General features: G+C 39.7%; 1 protein-coding gene across 3 annotated transcripts in view; it reads left to right on the top strand.

The window, feature by feature from the left end:
• Window positions 1-17,411, top strand: part of Arhgef28 (Rho guanine nucleotide exchange factor 28) — a 293,756-nt gene that overhangs the window by 154,283 nt on the left and 122,062 nt on the right. For 2 of the 3 annotated variants that reach the window (XM_048800140.1, XM_048800139.1), the window contains exons 8-9: window positions 1,828-1,880; window positions 2,425-2,485. In XM_048800140.1, coding sequence (XP_048656097.1) covers window positions 1,828-1,880; window positions 2,425-2,485 — 114 coding nt within the window. Of the gene's footprint in view, window positions 1-1,827; window positions 1,881-2,424; window positions 2,486-16,131; window positions 16,387-17,411 lie in introns of those variants that run through there. The other variant, XM_015497796.2, reaches the window with a different exon arrangement.

Here is a 17,411-nt window from a genome sequence, read left to right as displayed (position 1 = left end):
TTGAGCTGCTATAAACATTGATGTAGCTGTGTCACTATAGTATACTGATTTTAAGTCCTTTGGGTATAAATAAAAGAGTGGGATAGCTGGGTCAAATGTTGATTCCATTCCCAGTTTTCTGAGGAATCTCTTGATATAAAACAAATTAAAAATTTTTGTTAAGCATTCTTACCACTAAGCTATATCTCCCGACCATTTTTATTTTTTATTTTGAAACAGGATCTTGCTAACTTGCCCAGGCTGTCCTCAAAATTGTGATCTTCCTGCCTCAGCCTCCCAAATAACTGTGATTACAGGCATGCATCAGCACATCCAGCTGTTAAGCAGACTTAAAAACAAAAAAACAAACAAACAAACACAACAACAAAAATATGATAAATGGAATTGTGGCTTTCTGCTCCATCCTGTCTCATTAAGTAATGAGTAACTCCACCTTTGTCATTTATGACCCTTATTATTTATGACTTGTCATGGAGAGCCATGTAAATGAAGCCCTATATCCCTTTTCTAAACAGAATGGATGGAAACTCCTGGCTGTAGGAAGAGCTTGAGTAAATCTACTTGGAGGTTTGAGGCATTAGAGAACTGAAATCAGTAGGAGTAGTAGAGTTGGGAAAGTCTAGTTAATACATTTTCGAGGAAAACTGTTGGTATTTCATCAGGATTTGCATCTTGTAGGACCTTGGTGACCAGAAGGTGAGATTCCAGAAAAGACCCTCGGGCTCCACAGTGTTGTGTATTTATACAAATTCAGATCGAAGGTTTTCAGCCATCTGCCCCTGCTAGGGATGTCAACACTTATTTTCCCCACTCCCAAACCTGCTCCCGGGGGTTATTTCGACAGTAGTGGCTCTTGTTTCCAGGCAACTGAGTATTTGGGAAGAGAACCAATCAGTCAAGCCACAGAGAGAAACGTCCCCTTAAATGGACCTTCCTGTTCATCCCAGAACATCCTGACCACCACGGTTTCCAGGAAAACCTTTACAGAAAGAGGACTCCTGGGGTGCCTAGGGCTGGACACTGCTCAGCTCAGCTCAGGGTGGCCCCGGCGGCTGGCTGAGGATGGAGCTGAGGGCTGCACTGGAGTGTTCTACTCTCAGCACTGAGCCAGGAAAAGCCAGACCTCTTCTAGAATGAATAATGCTCTTTTGAAAGTTCTTCTGAGACATTGAAATCTGTGGTGTTTGAGGAAATAGATGAGTGGGATTTTCTCAGGTGGGTACAAATCACGTCCTCAGTCTGTGCTATTTTTTGGAGGGGGGGTACTGGGGATTGAACTCAGGACATTCGACTACTTAGCCACATCCCCAGGCCTATTTTATATTTTATTTAGAGACAGGGTCTCACTGAGTTGCTTAGCACTTCTCTGTTGCTGAGGCAGGCATTCAATTTGCTATCCTCCTGTCTCAGCCTCCCGAGCTGCTGGCTTTACATGTGCGAGCCACCCGCCCGGCAATCTGCGGTATTCTCAAGAGCCTTTGGTAGTGAGCAGCCTTCCTCTGGCACCAAAGGCATTTATTTATTTAATGATCCTTCTTTCCCCCCAGGATTTCCTGTGAGAGCTCCTGGGATTGTTTACATTTCTATCTGCACAAATACCAGAGAGTGAGTAGTCAGGTGATAGGATAGTCAATACTCTGGGGAGAGACAATTTTAAAGAAGCTTTATCTAAAAAACAAACAAACAAACTAACTTAGCTAGCACTACAGACAGCTCCTGGCACTCATTTATTATATTTGTTATCTAGGTTATTTTTTTCTTTCTTCTCCTTTTTTTAACCAACAAGTTCTAATCAGCAGATCCTGATGAGAATTATTTCTTTTGCAGAGATTAAGAATGTGGGGTCCAGCAGATCACCAACCGAAAAGGAGGATGTAAAGGTAATGAATGATTCCCTGCTTCACTTTTTTTTTTTATTTTTGCACATTTATCCAGAGTTAAAGTGGAATTAAGATCTAGTTGTCATAAAAATAGAAATAAATTCAACAAACAGGCATGTGCCTAAAGCCACTTTTAGAATAATTTGAAATCCAGTTTCTTTTATCAGATTCTCAATCTCTACCCTTTATAACTAAACTTTGCTATCTTTCTGGGTTGTTGTAAATGCAAGATGATTGAATTCATTTTCTAAAACAAATTTTACTTAAAGTTTGATATGTACAGCTCTTTGCCAATAATAAGTTTTACCTATAGACAGCATTCAGGTGTATTTCTGCTTAGGGCAGATCTCTTTTTTTATTTTTAGTTCTTAAATAATATTAATTATGAACAGGACTAGTTTTCTGTTTACATGATGTAGCATGTTTTTACTGATGCTTCCCGAGATTGTTTTTCTAGTTTGCAAAAATAAAATAAAAACATTAAGTATAGCATTATATATATAATAATAATAATAAAGACCTCATCTGACTTTATCTTTCTTAGTGTGTCAAAAGCCTGGAGGTTCAACCGAGTGAACATGAGGACCAGGAGAACCTAGATTTGGGTATGTTCCAAAATATTGCTTTCCCTGCACTTATGGGGAGGTATCACAGATCAGATATACCGTGGACAAGAAGAAAATATGTTTTAATATAAAATATTCCTTCCTGGAAACCTTGTCTACTTTTTAAAACCTATCCAGGCAAAATTTATTTGAAGCATCAGTCATAATATTATGACTTTAGGGACAGGATTCCATTTAAAATCTAAGAAAACAACCAAGTCATCAGAGGTTTTTCTGAGCAGTGTTCCCTTGCCAAATACTGGCTTGAGGTTTGTCATGGTTACCTTGTGATTCCTATGAAGAGGCACTGCCAGATTCATTTCAGGAAAGCAACTGAGCCACTGGTGGAAGGTGAACAGTGGAATTGAAACTGGGAACGTCATTCTGCCGGGCCCAAGCATTCTCAAGGGTACCGCCGTCCCACACTGATAACCACGTGTCTCTGTGGAGCTGAACCTATGAGATCTGCCCGTCTCGCCTCAGGAAAAGGCCAGATGTGTGCTGGGGGTGTGGGGCTGATGGGAGTGTCTTTTTGGAGGGATCAGGAACTCCCTCAGCAGGATGGACGTCACTTTTCACTCTTTCTGTAGACCTGAGAATTCTCATCCGCTCAAAAGGGTTCTGGCTTACCACGTCCTAGGGCACCTTTCTAAATTTCCTCCCCATGTATTTTATATCTCTTCAAGGTTCATTTGGGCCCCAGACTTATCCCTTGAGTTATTTAGAGGCAAGCAGAGTGTAATATGAAGCTACTGGGGACATGGCTGGGACATGGACATGGCTGGGACAACCAGCAGATACCAGTTATGGCTCCTGGATGGTCCAGTGGGATGCAAATGTACACTCACCTTCCCAGTTGGTTTCTTCAGGTTTACTGAAGCCAGGGCAGCTCTCACACCTGGAAAGCACATGTGGACAGAGCAGTCTTGGAAAGTGGGAGCGGAGAGGAGCTGGTGGTGGCCGAGGGCTCAGGTTGATGTGAGATCAGGGAAAACTGAGCCAATCCCCAGTGGGAGTCAGATAGTGAAGGTGTGTGACCTGCGGAGCTACACGGAGCTCACCAGAGTTTAGGGGAGTGTGACTGGCACATTTGGCAGACACACAAGGGAGCAGTTACAACAGTTGGGAAATCGTGTCGCTCAGAGCAGAGGAGGAGGAAGAGCCTGCAGTGTCGGTTGACTGTGCTGCCTGTACTTGGCCACAAGCCAGAGGTGGTTTGCTGGATCTCCCTGCCTGAGGTGCTCCTGAAATTGGAACAGAAACTTAGGTCTGCACTAAGCCATAAGCATGCCTGTAATATTTCTGCTACATAAGGTAAGGGGTAATCATTTTCTTCCAGAAGAGAGGAAGAGGAAGGAGAAAGGAAAGCAAACATCTCCCACAGATGCTTGTTGTGGGCCCCTGAAGCTTGGTGCATAGCTGTTACTCACGCATACAGGATGTCTCATCTATAAATTGCATCATTCTCCCAGGAATGTTAACTTTGAAGAATATTTACCAAGACAAATTGCTGGGGGAGGGGAAGGGCTGGCTGCTAAAAGTATTAAATAGTTGGATTATGTTAATCTTAGATTTCAAAAAAAAAGCACTCCAATCTCCAGCTGGTGTCCTTGCTGGGTAAGAAGACTTGTGCTACAGAAACCGTAGTAACCCAATCTACTCTTAGTGCTTTGTCAGCATCATCACTGTGACTGGAGAGCAGTGTTAGGAAGGGCTTGGGACACAAATGCGCAGGACTTTCATCCAGTGATTTATGAAAAGGGCCAGGGGTGAGCTTTTTGCTGCTAGTATTCACTTTGTTGTTCATATAAATATCTTGGATTCAGGAAATGCTCTTTGACTTCGTGCAAAGAAAATGATAATAGATTTTAAAGGAACCTTCTGAGACAGGGAAGCAGGCAGTGAGCAGTGAGTAAGAGTCAGACGGTAACCCAGAGGCTGGGAAAATAGCTCTCCCCAAAGGCCACTTCAAAACACCTGAATTCTCTTTGTGCTTGTATTCTGCCCAGTCTCTGAGGAACTCCTGATGAAATATGTATGTGGACGAGAGGTGCAAGACTTTGACAACTTGTATTATTCAGTACTGTGGGATGGAGATTTGTGTGATGTAAATGGCATGGGGGCTGTTTCAGGAGACCTTTCTGTGTTGATGGATGCGTTCTCCATCTGTGCTGTCCAGAGTCATAGCCAGTAGCTACCTGTGCATGCAATGTGTGACTAGTGCCAGCCACCAAGGAACTGAATACTTTAATTAACTTTATTATATTGGACAGGATAATCCATAGAAAGTTCGTTTATGTAATTCTAATTGATCCCTCAGAGCATCAAGAATCACACTGGCCCTTAGTTTATACAAAAATGATTGGGTTGGAGGAATGATGTCGTGGGTGGTAATAGCTGTCTGGGAAGCTCATCCAAGCCAGTGCCCCAGACCTCCTCAGCCAATAGTTGATAGTAATCCCACTGTCTGCGGATGGTGTAGGCCTGGTGTTTTGCTCCAAGGGGAGAATCTGCAGTGGAAGGGATGGGATCTGATCCTGTTGCCGTCACAGTGGAGAATGAGACTCCATGCTCTGGGCAGCTAGCACGGGGGGAGAGGGGGAACAAAGCATTTGAGGTCATGGAAGAAAAGGAGATGGAGGACAGAACATGGGTTAATGCTGAAGGTGAGAAGGAAGAGAAGGTTCATTTGGCTCGAGTCAGAGGGTCTAAATGTGGTTTAGAAATCGGATCAACGCTAAAAGCAAAGCCAAAATTGATAGTGGGCAACAGCAATTGCTGTACCAAGAAGGTGGGAAGTGACCGTCCAGAGGGTGGAAGTGGACAGCTTGTGGAACAGCAGTGGGCAGCGGGTGGGGTGATGCTTACCTGCAGTACTGGAATCCCAACTCCAAACAGGGATGCAGGAACCCTCCGTATCAGCAAAGCTTCAGGCAGCTTGATCAGTCACTGTCTTGCAAATTCCTTTTAAAAGGTTGAATCTGAAAAAAAGGAAACTGTGACTTTGGTTGGAATTTTAAGATTTCCAGTTAAAAGTTCCTCCTTGAGAAGCCACAGTGTCTTAGGCGAATTTCAGAAGCTTCTGGAAGGTGATGGTTTTATTCTTTCGGCAAGGTCTATTCCAGAGCGTGAGTGAGATTGTGAGTGACAGATCAGATGTAGTGACACTCACACTGAAGCCGATTTTTGAGCATAATTAATCACACATGGTCTGCATTGGATTAAAAGGTATGTGAAATTTCTTTGGCTAAAGTCGTATATCATGTAACTATTTGCACGGAAAAAAATGAAGGATTTGTGAAACTGACATGACAAAAACGAAGAGCTGAGCGAGTGCTTTAACTTTCCCCACGGGGAGGGTAGTAGAGGGAGAGAGACACTGGGATGGGGTAGGGATAGAATTGGCTGCCATCTCTTCACTTGAGGAGTCTCAACACCTCAAAGCTCTGGCATGAAGCAGTGACACATCTGCCGACACAGGTCTGGCTGGCAGAGAGTGGGCTTGGTGCAAGTGCCAGCAATTTTAAACATAACATTTTGCAAAATGAGTCTTTTGGAAAAAATTTACTCTTCAAAATTATGGAAGTAATAAATACTCACAGCAGCAAAAATGAAAATTATAGAATGTATAAGAAAACATCCCTGTAGTTCTCCACTCAGAGACTGCTACTATTAAATTTGTATGTGTTTTCTGCCAGTGTTTTTCCACATAGTTGTGTTGATGTGGACAATAGAATTTGTGCCCTATGTTGTTCGTTTACCATTATATACCACAAGTAAGCTCCATTGTGGAAGATAGCCTACCATGACAGTGTACATTTTTCTACAAAGAACATGGATTATTTTTGCAAGAAGAAAGAGAAAATGCCAATCCTCCCCACAAGAATTTATTAAATCCTCCCCCCTTTAAAGGTATGTAGTATTGATTTCATAGAGTGGCCAGGTCAGCACACGCCGAAGTTCAAATCACAGAAACGTCTTTAAAACTCTGGGTCCTTTCATTGGCTAGTATTGTTCATTACTTATACATAATATGAGAAAATACGTTGGGTGCTGGCCCTCTGGGGGTGGGCACAAGGGAGACAGAGGAGCCAAAGCTGAATGTGGAAGGAAACCAGACTTGATAATAAAATGAACAACAACAAAAAGCTCTTGTAGAGACCAGTGAGGAAGAGGAGGAAGCAAAAACAGACAGAAACAAACTCTAGGATCTGAGGTTCATATTCCTCAACCTGGAAGACAGAAACTTTTCATGACCTTAGACAAGACCCAGGGAGAGAAACAAGGCCTTCACCTAGGGAAAACACCAGCAAAGGGAAACTGGTAGAAAATGATTGGAAGAGCCAAAGGAACAGCCCCTCTAGACCCCTCTAGAACATTAGGTATAGTATAAAATATGTTTTCAAGATCTGCATCTCCATCTCATTCAGGCCCTGGGTTCTAGTGGCTGTCGGAGTAGAGACAATGCAGTCCATGGTACTAGTTTGGCAAACAACCAAATAAGTAGAACCAATTAGGTTAGTTTCCCATTTCTTCTTATATTAACAAAAAAAAAAAAAATGGAAATGGAATTAATACTGCTGAGCTACAAATGCTTATAAAGCTTGTAAAAATTGAATTTTGAGATGGTTCCAAACAGGATCTTAGTGTGGCAGACCCTGGGTGTGGGTAAGGGAAGCTGACCCTCTATTGGCTGTTATTTAATAGCACATTTGTATCTATATTGAAATCTCAAGAATGTTGCATGAAACATGAAGGAAAACGAAAAGGAGGAGGGAGAGGGAACCTTAGCAGAAAGCTCTTACCCTTCTGAAAATTAAGTTTTCAGCCTAATTTTTTCAGGTCTCTCTGTATGCCCCAGGCTATGGATGCTTCTGTGGTCTCTCTCTCTCTCTCTCTCTCTCTCTCTCTGTCTCTTTGGTGGGGGGCACCTCTCTTCCATACACTAAATGTTTACCACTGATTTGGTTTTGAAGTAAAAGTGTTGGCAATAGAGAAATATTCCAAGAAGGGGATTGGGAATGTAAAGTTATTTGTGTCAATTTGGACTTAAATAGTTTCCCTTTTGTTCACTTTAGTGAAATCTCGTTGTGGGTGCAGAGGTTTTAGAATTTGTTTTTGGAAGGAAAAAATTGCTGACTTATTGGAATGCTACTGCGTGTTATGAGCTCAATTTGATTCTCTTATCAAGCGTGTTCTGCCTTTTATACTTGTGGTTTTATTGTTTGGGTAAAATTCTCATGGAATGTGAATGAAATATTTTGCTTTAAGTGAGACCATTGGAGTATCTATCGACAGACTTTTGTCCCATAAATTATAAGAAAGAACATTCGGGGATTTTTAGATGAATTGCTGTAGATTAGGAAACATGAAGGAACCATGTCTTTTCTTCTGAGTAAAATCCCATAAAACTGTGAAATTAAAAGCCCCAAGTCTAGAATGCTCTCTGGTTTAATGACAGTTCTACTGTTCTGCTTGTTGTTTGCTCAAAAATGTAAAATAAAAAAATAACTAAATAAAAATCAGTTATGGTTAGGAGTTGCTTATCTAGGTACTGTGCTACCCTATGGTTGTGTATTCTGCCTCCACACTGGAATTGAAGCTTTGCAATACTCAAGCCCACATCCAGAGATGGTGATTTACATGATCTAGAGCAGAGCATGCATATTCAGAGTCCAAAAAGGGACCCAGGTGATCCTCAGAGGCTGACAAGGTTGAGAACTGTGACCAGATATTTTTGGGGACCTGACTTCCTGGAGTTTCGGGTTTTTATTGTAACTGAGAAATGGGGTTCTACTTTTATCTCAACTGATTGCAAAAGTAACTAATAGAGGCCTGTTTGTATTAGGTTTGCAAACCCTCAGTGATTGTCAGCATCCATATCATAGATTGTGGGAACGATGAAAACTTTGAAAAAAAAAAGATGGAAAAAATTTCTCAACCACTTAAATAAGATGATGAAACCTTTAAAAACGTACGTATAAGCATTAAGATAGTAATTTGATAGTGACTGTAATTTGCTGTCACAGAATCATTTATTGGATTTTGAGGTGAACAGAGTGGGATGAAGGGTGGGCTTGATGTTGACACTGATATCATAAGGGCATTGTTGGGATACCTGACATTTGGCATTAGTGCTATCCCACCTTTAGTACATTCTAAATTGCCTTTTTCTTTCATATAACAAACTGATTTAATCTATGAAATGTAGTTGAGGGAAGGGAAAAAATAGGGAGTCCTTTCTTTGAACTCTAATTTTTTCCTTCTCCAAAATAAGATTCTCAACCCCAAATAAGCTAGCTTAGTGAATAAGTAAATTCCATCCCCAAGGAACATTTTATTTTGATGTTTCAATCAAATGGTTATATATAAATTTCAAATAAGTATAAAATCTTAAGGAAACTATACCTAACTCATATGATAGGAAACAAATGAAAAATATGAAATATATTCTGAAAATGGTGCTATAAAATTTGTTTTATAGAAAGTTGAGGTGACACCCAGATATTTCTTCCCATTTTCTTATGGGAATTTCTTCAAAATATAGGCATATACAAAAGAATTCCCCATCTCTGAAGGATCCTTGGCAGCCAGCTTGATTGCAGGGAGTGTATTTGTGGGAGTTGAGCCTTTTTTTTTTTTTTTTTTCAAATTGAGTATCCAGTGGTTAATCCCTTGGAAGGGACTTTAGGGCAATTAAGATTCTAATTAGCTTTCATGTCAGGCAATACAAGTTCTAACAGTTTATTGGGACAATTTGCTGTAACTTTTAGAGTTTGCCTAATTTGGAAAACTTTTTTTTTTTTTTTTTTAAATGAACCACGGCCCCTTACTTCAGGCATGGGCAAGAAAGTCAGTGGAATTTATGCCTCACTTTATAAGACTCTGCTGAAAGAAGGAATGTAGTTGAAGGGTATGGAGAAGTGATGTGATTGGATGTCAAACAAAATAACAACAACAACAACAACAACAAAATTAGAATAAAGATGAAGTTGAAGGCCATTTAGAACTTGAGGATAAAACTTTGAGTGAGCCATGAGGATTCATCCAGGTTCTTGAGATTTGTCTGCCAATAAGGTTTCAGCTAATCTAAGATGAATTCATCTACCTCACAGGTGCCAAATGAGAGCTTTTCATTGGGGTCCGCTCTAGGGAATAGAGCTAATTTCAGTATATGATATTTTAATGTCTAATTACTTCCCTAAGACTCACATGATAACTTCACATAGTAAAAACCTGACCAAAAGGAAATGGAATTTAATGCTTGGCTGTAATCTCCGTATCTACATAAGGGATACAAACATTCATTTAGCATTAGTTCCACATTGAATGAACATAAGTTCCCCTTCTTTAAAAATTTTTAATAAATTATATTTTTAAGGAAAGTTTTAGATTTACTGTTTCAAAGATTTTCTTACTCTTCACCTAATTTCCTTTTTCTGTTGCTGGATCCCCTACTACATTTACACTTCATGTTTTCTTAGGCTCTTTTTGTCTATGAGAGTTTCTCACACTTTCCTTGTTTTTGGCGATCTTGATAGTTTTGAGAAGTGTTGGTCATGGATTTTGTAGGATGTTCCTTAACTGGGATTTTTCTGATGTGTTTTTTTCCCATCACTGAAGTGCGAGTGTAGGTTTCAGGAGGAAGACCACATCAGTGAAGAGCTGCTTTCATCACATCCTATTGAGTTCATTCTGTCAACATTATTAATCACCATTGATGTTGACCTCGGTTACTTGGCTGTGGTAGTGTTTGTCCTTTTCTCTCCTGTAAAGTTACTCTTCGTACTCCCTTTTCCATACTGTACCCTTTGAAAGGAAGCCAAGTTATACAGCCTGCACTTAAGGAGGGGGGAGTTACCTAAATACTTCCTTGTGGGAGGAGTATCTACCTATATTGTTTGGAATTATTTCACCTTTGAGACTTATATCCCCCCATTATTTATTCAGTCATTTATTTATGTCTACATGGAACCGAGGATATTTATTTTATACTTTTGGTAAAATAAATAAATCCAGTACTCTGTATTTGTTGTCAAAGCGTTCCAACTTTTGTAGTTGGGAATCTTTTAGTTGACTCTTATGTCCTTTTTATATATTCTCATTTGTGTGTGTGTGTGTTTAGGGTGGTGAAAATATTCTTTATGATTTGTTAATTGAGAATCCATGACACCATGCATTTGTGGAAACCCATAGAACTTTATAGCACATAGAGTAAACCTTAATCTAGGCAAATTTGAAAAATTGGAGGTTCGGACATCCCAGGACAGAATGCAGAATGTGACAAAAACAATTTAACTTTATTAAAAATGTATGAAACAAACTTATTGATGGTCATTATTTTGAGGAGAAGGTACAGACCTAAGAAACTTTGGAAATGAGTGGAGCTTGTAAGAATAAAGGCAAAATAAGCTGTAGAGAAGAACTGTTGTTTGATTATTAAGATTTTTTTTTCCCCCATAGGAACACAGGTTAACAACTTTGACACCACTATCCAGGTGCACTGGGATGGAATAATGAAGTAAATGAGTTATGGATGGTGGGTGTCAGGTTCTTCACTGTTGGAGTGGAGGCTTAAAGATGAGCAGGAAGAGGAGGGTAGAATGATCCATGTGGTAATGCTACCAAGCAAGGCCTGTTGTGCCCTCTGTGTACTTCACCAACCACTGAATTTTGAAAAAGAGTTTATTTATGAGGCAGCCAAACATGAGGAGGTGGGAGCCCCAAGACTCAAATCTGCCTTCCTGAGGATAGAACAGGGTTTCTTTAGAGGGTGAAGAAATAAATGGTTTGGCATGGGAAAAAGTGATTGGAGGTAAAGAGAAGTAATTAGTGATCTACACATGAGTAATTCCACTTCACGGCTCTTCCTAGGATGCATGGTTAGAAATTGGCAGCATTAGCAGTGTGGAGTTTTTAGCTCTTTGATGTCCAATAGTCTCCCATCAGACACTGGTGCAGGCTGAAGTGAAGGGTTAGTGGTTCAGACCATTTGGAGGTACAACCAAGTTCCTGGAAAACAACTTAGGCAACCTTTACCACTGTGACCCATACCTCAGAGGTGTTATACTTAGCAAAGCTAATGGAAGCATACTGCTTAGCTCTGTGACTTCTAAAATTGTTGATGAAAGCAAGTAACCAAAATCAAGGGAAACTTGAGGGTTTATTCAGGTCTCCCTCTAGTTTTAGTAATAGATTAGAGTTGTGCACATTAGTATGCACTCCTGTTTGGTTAATACAGACACAAACGGCTGCATATAGAAATATTTGTGGATGTGTAAATCCACTCAGGTGAAAATGCACACATGTATTTTCTTGTTGTCAATCGAGAATGCCTCAAACCATGACATTCCAGTCGCATATGCAAGATGGGTCTGCTCTTCTTTAAAAACCAGGACAATCTATCCCATCTTATGAGAATTTTAGCTTCAGAACTATGGTGTTAGTTTAGAGATGATGTTAAAATTAATTATTTAAATTCTTTGCTCATTTGATGGCTCACATTTGACAAATTTACATTGTGAATAACTGTATAAAGTCTGTAGAGCATGAATCTTGTGATGATGTGCTATGAAGTTCAATGGGTTTGCACAGATGATGTTTGTGAAAAAGTCTATGGGAGTAAGACACTTCTGTTGAAGGTTTGGGGAAATTGGTATTGGAACATGATCAGGAAAAACTTAAAATGTAATTTTAGATGTTGCTCTCTCTAAGCTCATGAATTCTTCCTACTGTGAAGAATTTCTTTCTCCTTAGGCTACTCTTCCACTGTTTCTCTGATCCTCGCTTCCCTTACCCCCAGGGCTCATTACTTCCACCATCCACACCTCCAGGTGACACATCCACGTGTCCACAACCCACACCTCCTGGACAGGGACTCCTCTTCCTTGTCCTCCTTCTTCTGTCCTCTTTAATTTCTTTTATTTACTTATTTTTTTCTTAGAACTTCCTGGTACAAGGGCATGTTGCAATTTTGAAAATCAAGCTATTATAACCGAGGTCAAGATATGACTATTTTGTCTATAATGTAGAAGAGAGTTATAATGAAAGGAAACTTTATAATTAATATTTAAAGTTTATTGAAAATTCTTTTAAGTTCTTTACTGTTATAATCTCCTTTGATCTTCACAATACCCCTTTGAAGGACAGACATTATGATTTCACTTTATATGTGACAACTACGGCTCAGACAGTAAGAGTGACTTGGTTAGGGCTACTAAGTAAGTCAGTGTGAGATCTGCTTTATAGGTGTCTCCAAAACCCTATATGTTTTCTTTTTAGTATATGGCTCCTTAAAAATACCAGTAAGACAATAGTTCTTGCCCTTAAGGAATTTGGGGACCCATGGGAGGATAAGAAGATTTCTCAAATACTAAATGTAAATATTGCTTTGAGAAGATTGCATTTTATCCAGGTTGAAAGGCAGGTGACATGTCCTCCATCTGAAGGGGATGCAGGAAGTTTTCTATGTGGGTCTTCCAGAAAGCTGAAACTTCAAGGCCATAGCATTTGCCCTGAATGATTTTAACCTTATGGAGGTGATTTTCTCAATAAAGGATTTCTAACTAAAGGAGGCATGGCAAGATGAAGTCATTTGCATGCTTACACTGTACTGGTTGTATGATGTCTGGTGATGAGGTGGGCCTGGGGGATATCACTGAGTTCCGCCAACTGCAATTACAATCAGTCAGACAAAGCAATTTATCTATTGAATATGAATGAGATGTAAATAACATCTTGAATCCATTTAAATGCAATTATATTAATAAAATGGGGTGGAAAAAATTCACCTCGATTACTATAGAAAACAATGAGGATAAATGACTCATATTCAGAAGAGAGTCTTTGGTGAGCAAGAAAATGATCTGGCTTAAAAATAAAAGGCTATGCAAACAATGTTTTGACTTCACTTTACATGTTAACTATGCATGGCTGCTAAGTGGAAATCATTTCATTCCTTTGAAAGTATGGCTATATTGCAAAGCAAATACGAATATTGTGAAGTCTCTTTATACCAGAGGTAGTTTTATAGGCATTGGTTGGGTAGTTCTAGTAGTTTTATTGTCAGAATGATTTTGGTATCAGTAATCAATTGATATGTAATTGGTCAACAAGGACTGTGTTTTGGGGAAATTAGATAAGATTAACCCACATGGTATCTCAACTAATAGAAATGCTTTTTACCAAGTTCTTTCATCTCTTCCTCTGTCTGCATTGTCCTAAGGTTCTTCGATCAATGATTATGGTCAAGGGAGGAGCAGACTTCTCTGGGAACTTGTTGACCTGGGTTTATCATCTTCTAGTTTACTGACTCTAAAACTTTACTAGGCATGTGAATCTGCCTGGGATGGGGATGGTGCCCCTTGTAAGTGCAGAACTTGGACCACCTTCAGAGATCTTGATTCAACAGGACTATGGTAGGAATCTTATCATTTGCATTTTATGAATGCTCCCTCCCATGCTGATGCCATCTGAGAAGTTCTGCCCCAGACTCCGCTGTCTCTACTATTAGAGTTTCCTGACCACTTTGTCACTTTTCTGACCAACTTAGTAAACAAGATAGGAATCCTGTATTATCTTTGTTCTGTCTGCAATTTAATCAAAAACATGTCTCCTTTCCCATAGCACCAGAAAAATATAATGTTTATCACTCCTATTGCTTTCATGAAGCAAAGATCTGCAAAACCACTACCACTGATTCAGGATGAGGGCTGAAGTATTTCTAATCTCTCAAAGTTTTCATCAGATAAAAATATACTGATCCAGTACTGTTATTGCAGTTTGGTGATTGTCCACAACAATGGAGGTCCCCTTTCTTTGGTCTGCAGACATCTTGGGAGCAGCTGAGGGGCTGTGGAACTGTGCACACCCCAAGTATGGTCTGGAGTGTCAAAGAACAATGTGTTTTCTCTACTCATAACTGTTGTTCTTTTTACATATGTAGATATTGTTGTAGTAAACAAAACAAATCTATTTTAAACACTTCACCAGAGTTATTGTAGCTTTTTGTCAAAATGTATGTTTGTAATCAGCAGACGCTATAAATACTTTAGCTGTCATGTAAAGGTTTTTCACCACATATTGTGACCCATTTGTATAAATCACTCATTCATTTAACAAAATGCCTACAATATCTCAGCAACTATATTAGGCTCTAAAACAGATACAATGTAAAAACTTGTAAGATTTTGTTATTTTCTTATTGAAGATCCATGTGAATTAAAACTCTCTCACTGGACATAAGGCTTGAGAGTAATTTATAATTGTGTCCAGCTGATTAAGGAGAATATGTAATTATTCCTCAAGTGAAAGGCCACATAATTTCTTTTTATTTACTTGCAATGCTTGCAACAATATTCCAGTTTTACTTTGTTCTAGATGTATGATTATGTAGTAAACCATATAACATCATAGTAGTGATTTACATAATTCTGATTTTTTATTTGAATTTGAACTTAGGGGGTCTCTCCCCTTTCTCCTTTGTCTGAATTCTTTACTCTCCTCCAACCCCATGGGTCAGAATTAGCTACCACAGAGCAGGCCTTGCAGCACAGAATAATAGTGCCAACAATTTGGGAAATAAAGTGAAGAGCTGAATGTTACCTAAGACACATTCTATTGTGTTCCCAGTTGGCAGAACTAAATGGGTCCTCATATCAATGCCAATGTCCTTTAGTGTCTTTGGGCATCACACAGCCTCATTAAACACAGTGCAACAAAATACTTCTTGCTGTACTCTTACTGAGAGAAATACTCAAAAGAGACTCCCTTTTTTGCTCTGTGCATCTTGTCCGCTATGCTTGGTCTTATTCCAGTCACGTGTATCCATGTGCCTGTGGAAGTAGGGAAGTAAGTTTGAGCCATGCCATGATTTATGGGAAGGCAGTAATGGGCTTCTACTGAATGCTAATCACAGCAGAGTGCTCAGGGAGACTGTATAAGAAATGCTGGTGTGCAGCAAATTGGTGACTAGTTCTACTGAGATGAACTGAAAGTTTAGATGGGAGCTATTAAGGCATCCAAATCCTTATGATTGACAGCCAAACTTGGTGAGAAATCAGGAAAATACCCCATTTGTGCTAAACAATAGTAGATAACTTTACACAAATCTAATGGAATGTGTTACAATTCTACACGCAAGTTAAAGCCTCCAGACCACGTTAGCATTACAAGCGCTGGGAGCGGGATTGTTAAGTGAATTAGCAGAGCTGTTTTGGCTCTCAGATCCAAAAAGCTGCCCAAGCTGCCCGTGTGAATGAACAGACTGCTCTGGAGGGAGCCTCCCGGTCTGATGGCCTTCATTTGCCTTCGGATCATGCTTTCTGGCTGTCCACACACATAAACCTCAACCTTTATCTCACACCACACAGGGCGGCTTTTCCGAGAAATGATACTCTAGCTCCCGAGCAAAACAAGCAGCGGTATTTGGAGGCTTTTCTTGAATCCCAGGCGGCTCTTTCAACCCCTGCTTACCTTCCTTCTGCATTTCCATTTCCAGCAACAAGAAGAGGGGAGTTAATGATTCATTTGCTCCCAATGACCTTTTGAATAACTGGACTGTGAAGTATCAGCGAGACTCTTGGTCCCCCCGCCTCTCCCCCTTTCACTTTCCTAGTTTGGCTTTAATATTTACAGCCTCCTTGTTGGTCTACATGCCTGAACGCCTGAGGGAAGCAAAACATTTATTGCCTCTCCCTCCCTGCGTTTGGGAGCTGTTTCATCCAGCCTCATTCCTTCCTTTGACATCACTGGGGAGGCTTGCCTCCTGGCTGGCACGAGCTCTTCCTGAGTCTGTTCATTTCACCAAAACAAAAACATGGATTCTGACTCAGACTCACCTTTTAACTACTCCTGGCCTTCCTTCCCCAAAATGAAGATTCGGCGAAGGGCATCCAAACAAGGTAGAACGCAGGATCTTTTGTTTTTTCCCCCAGCCAAGCTGGACATCTTCATATTCTTACCTTTCTTTTCCTCATTTCTTTGCCAGCCTGTTTTCTGATGAAGTTCATGTTTATACACGTCCTTCTAAAACTCTTGCTGTAGAGATACTGTACATTTAGACTTCGGAGGTAAACCTACTCTTTCCCCCTTATCTTCCTTTCACTTTAAATCTACCTTTGTATTATTATCCATGTATAATCGCCTCCCCCCCCACCCTTAAAAGGAAGATTAGTGCAAGGTAAATGTTTTGGAGTCATATAATCAGAATTACCTTGGAGTTACCTTGACAGTAAAGAGTCATGTTGATTTAAGCATGTCTAGCTTTTGTGAGATTTGAAAAGAAACTATGAATGGGCTTTTACTTACTTATTTATTTTAGTTTTCAGGTGTGTGTTAACTTAAAAAAAATTAAAGAACTATGCATGCTTTTTCTTACTTATTTTAGTTTTCAGGAGTGTGTTAACTTAAAAAAATGTGTGACTAAAAATGCTAATTTATTGATTTTTAGATGTTATAAATAAGGAAGGGATTTGGCAAAAATAATTTCAATAAGGAAATTATTTCTATATGTTTATCTCCATGGAATTTAGCCATATACAATAGGTTTATTAAAAATAGTACCAAGTAAGCAAAATCATTTACTGCCAAAGGAAAAAGAGTGATTTATCTGCTGGATGATGAATAATGGAATGGGCTTACCTGGTTTATTCCTTTTTACTTGCCACGACTGAGTAACATGGGCCTTGGGCAAGTTGGTATTTGTCCACAGTGGAGGGACCTGAGTAACTGCTCCACTATCCTTGGCTGGGAGTCATAGGTGGCAATTTTTGCCTTCTGAGGCTTAAAAAAAAAAATAGTGAGTAACCTTCCTATCTTTTGTCCTGTGCAGGAAATTGTGTGGTTACGTTTTAACTCAAGGAGAAAAGGAATATTTTCATGAACTTATGAGCAGAAGAGATGTGTCTTGAAAGCAGGTTGTCCCTGC

Source organism: Marmota marmota, unplaced genomic scaffold (assembly GCF_001458135.2).
Source record: "Marmota marmota marmota unplaced genomic scaffold, marMar, whole genome shotgun sequence".
NCBI lineage: Eukaryota > Metazoa > Chordata > Mammalia > Rodentia > Sciuridae > Marmota > Marmota marmota.
Note: the sequence above shows the minus strand (reverse complement) of the source record. Positions and strands in the feature narration are given on the sequence as shown.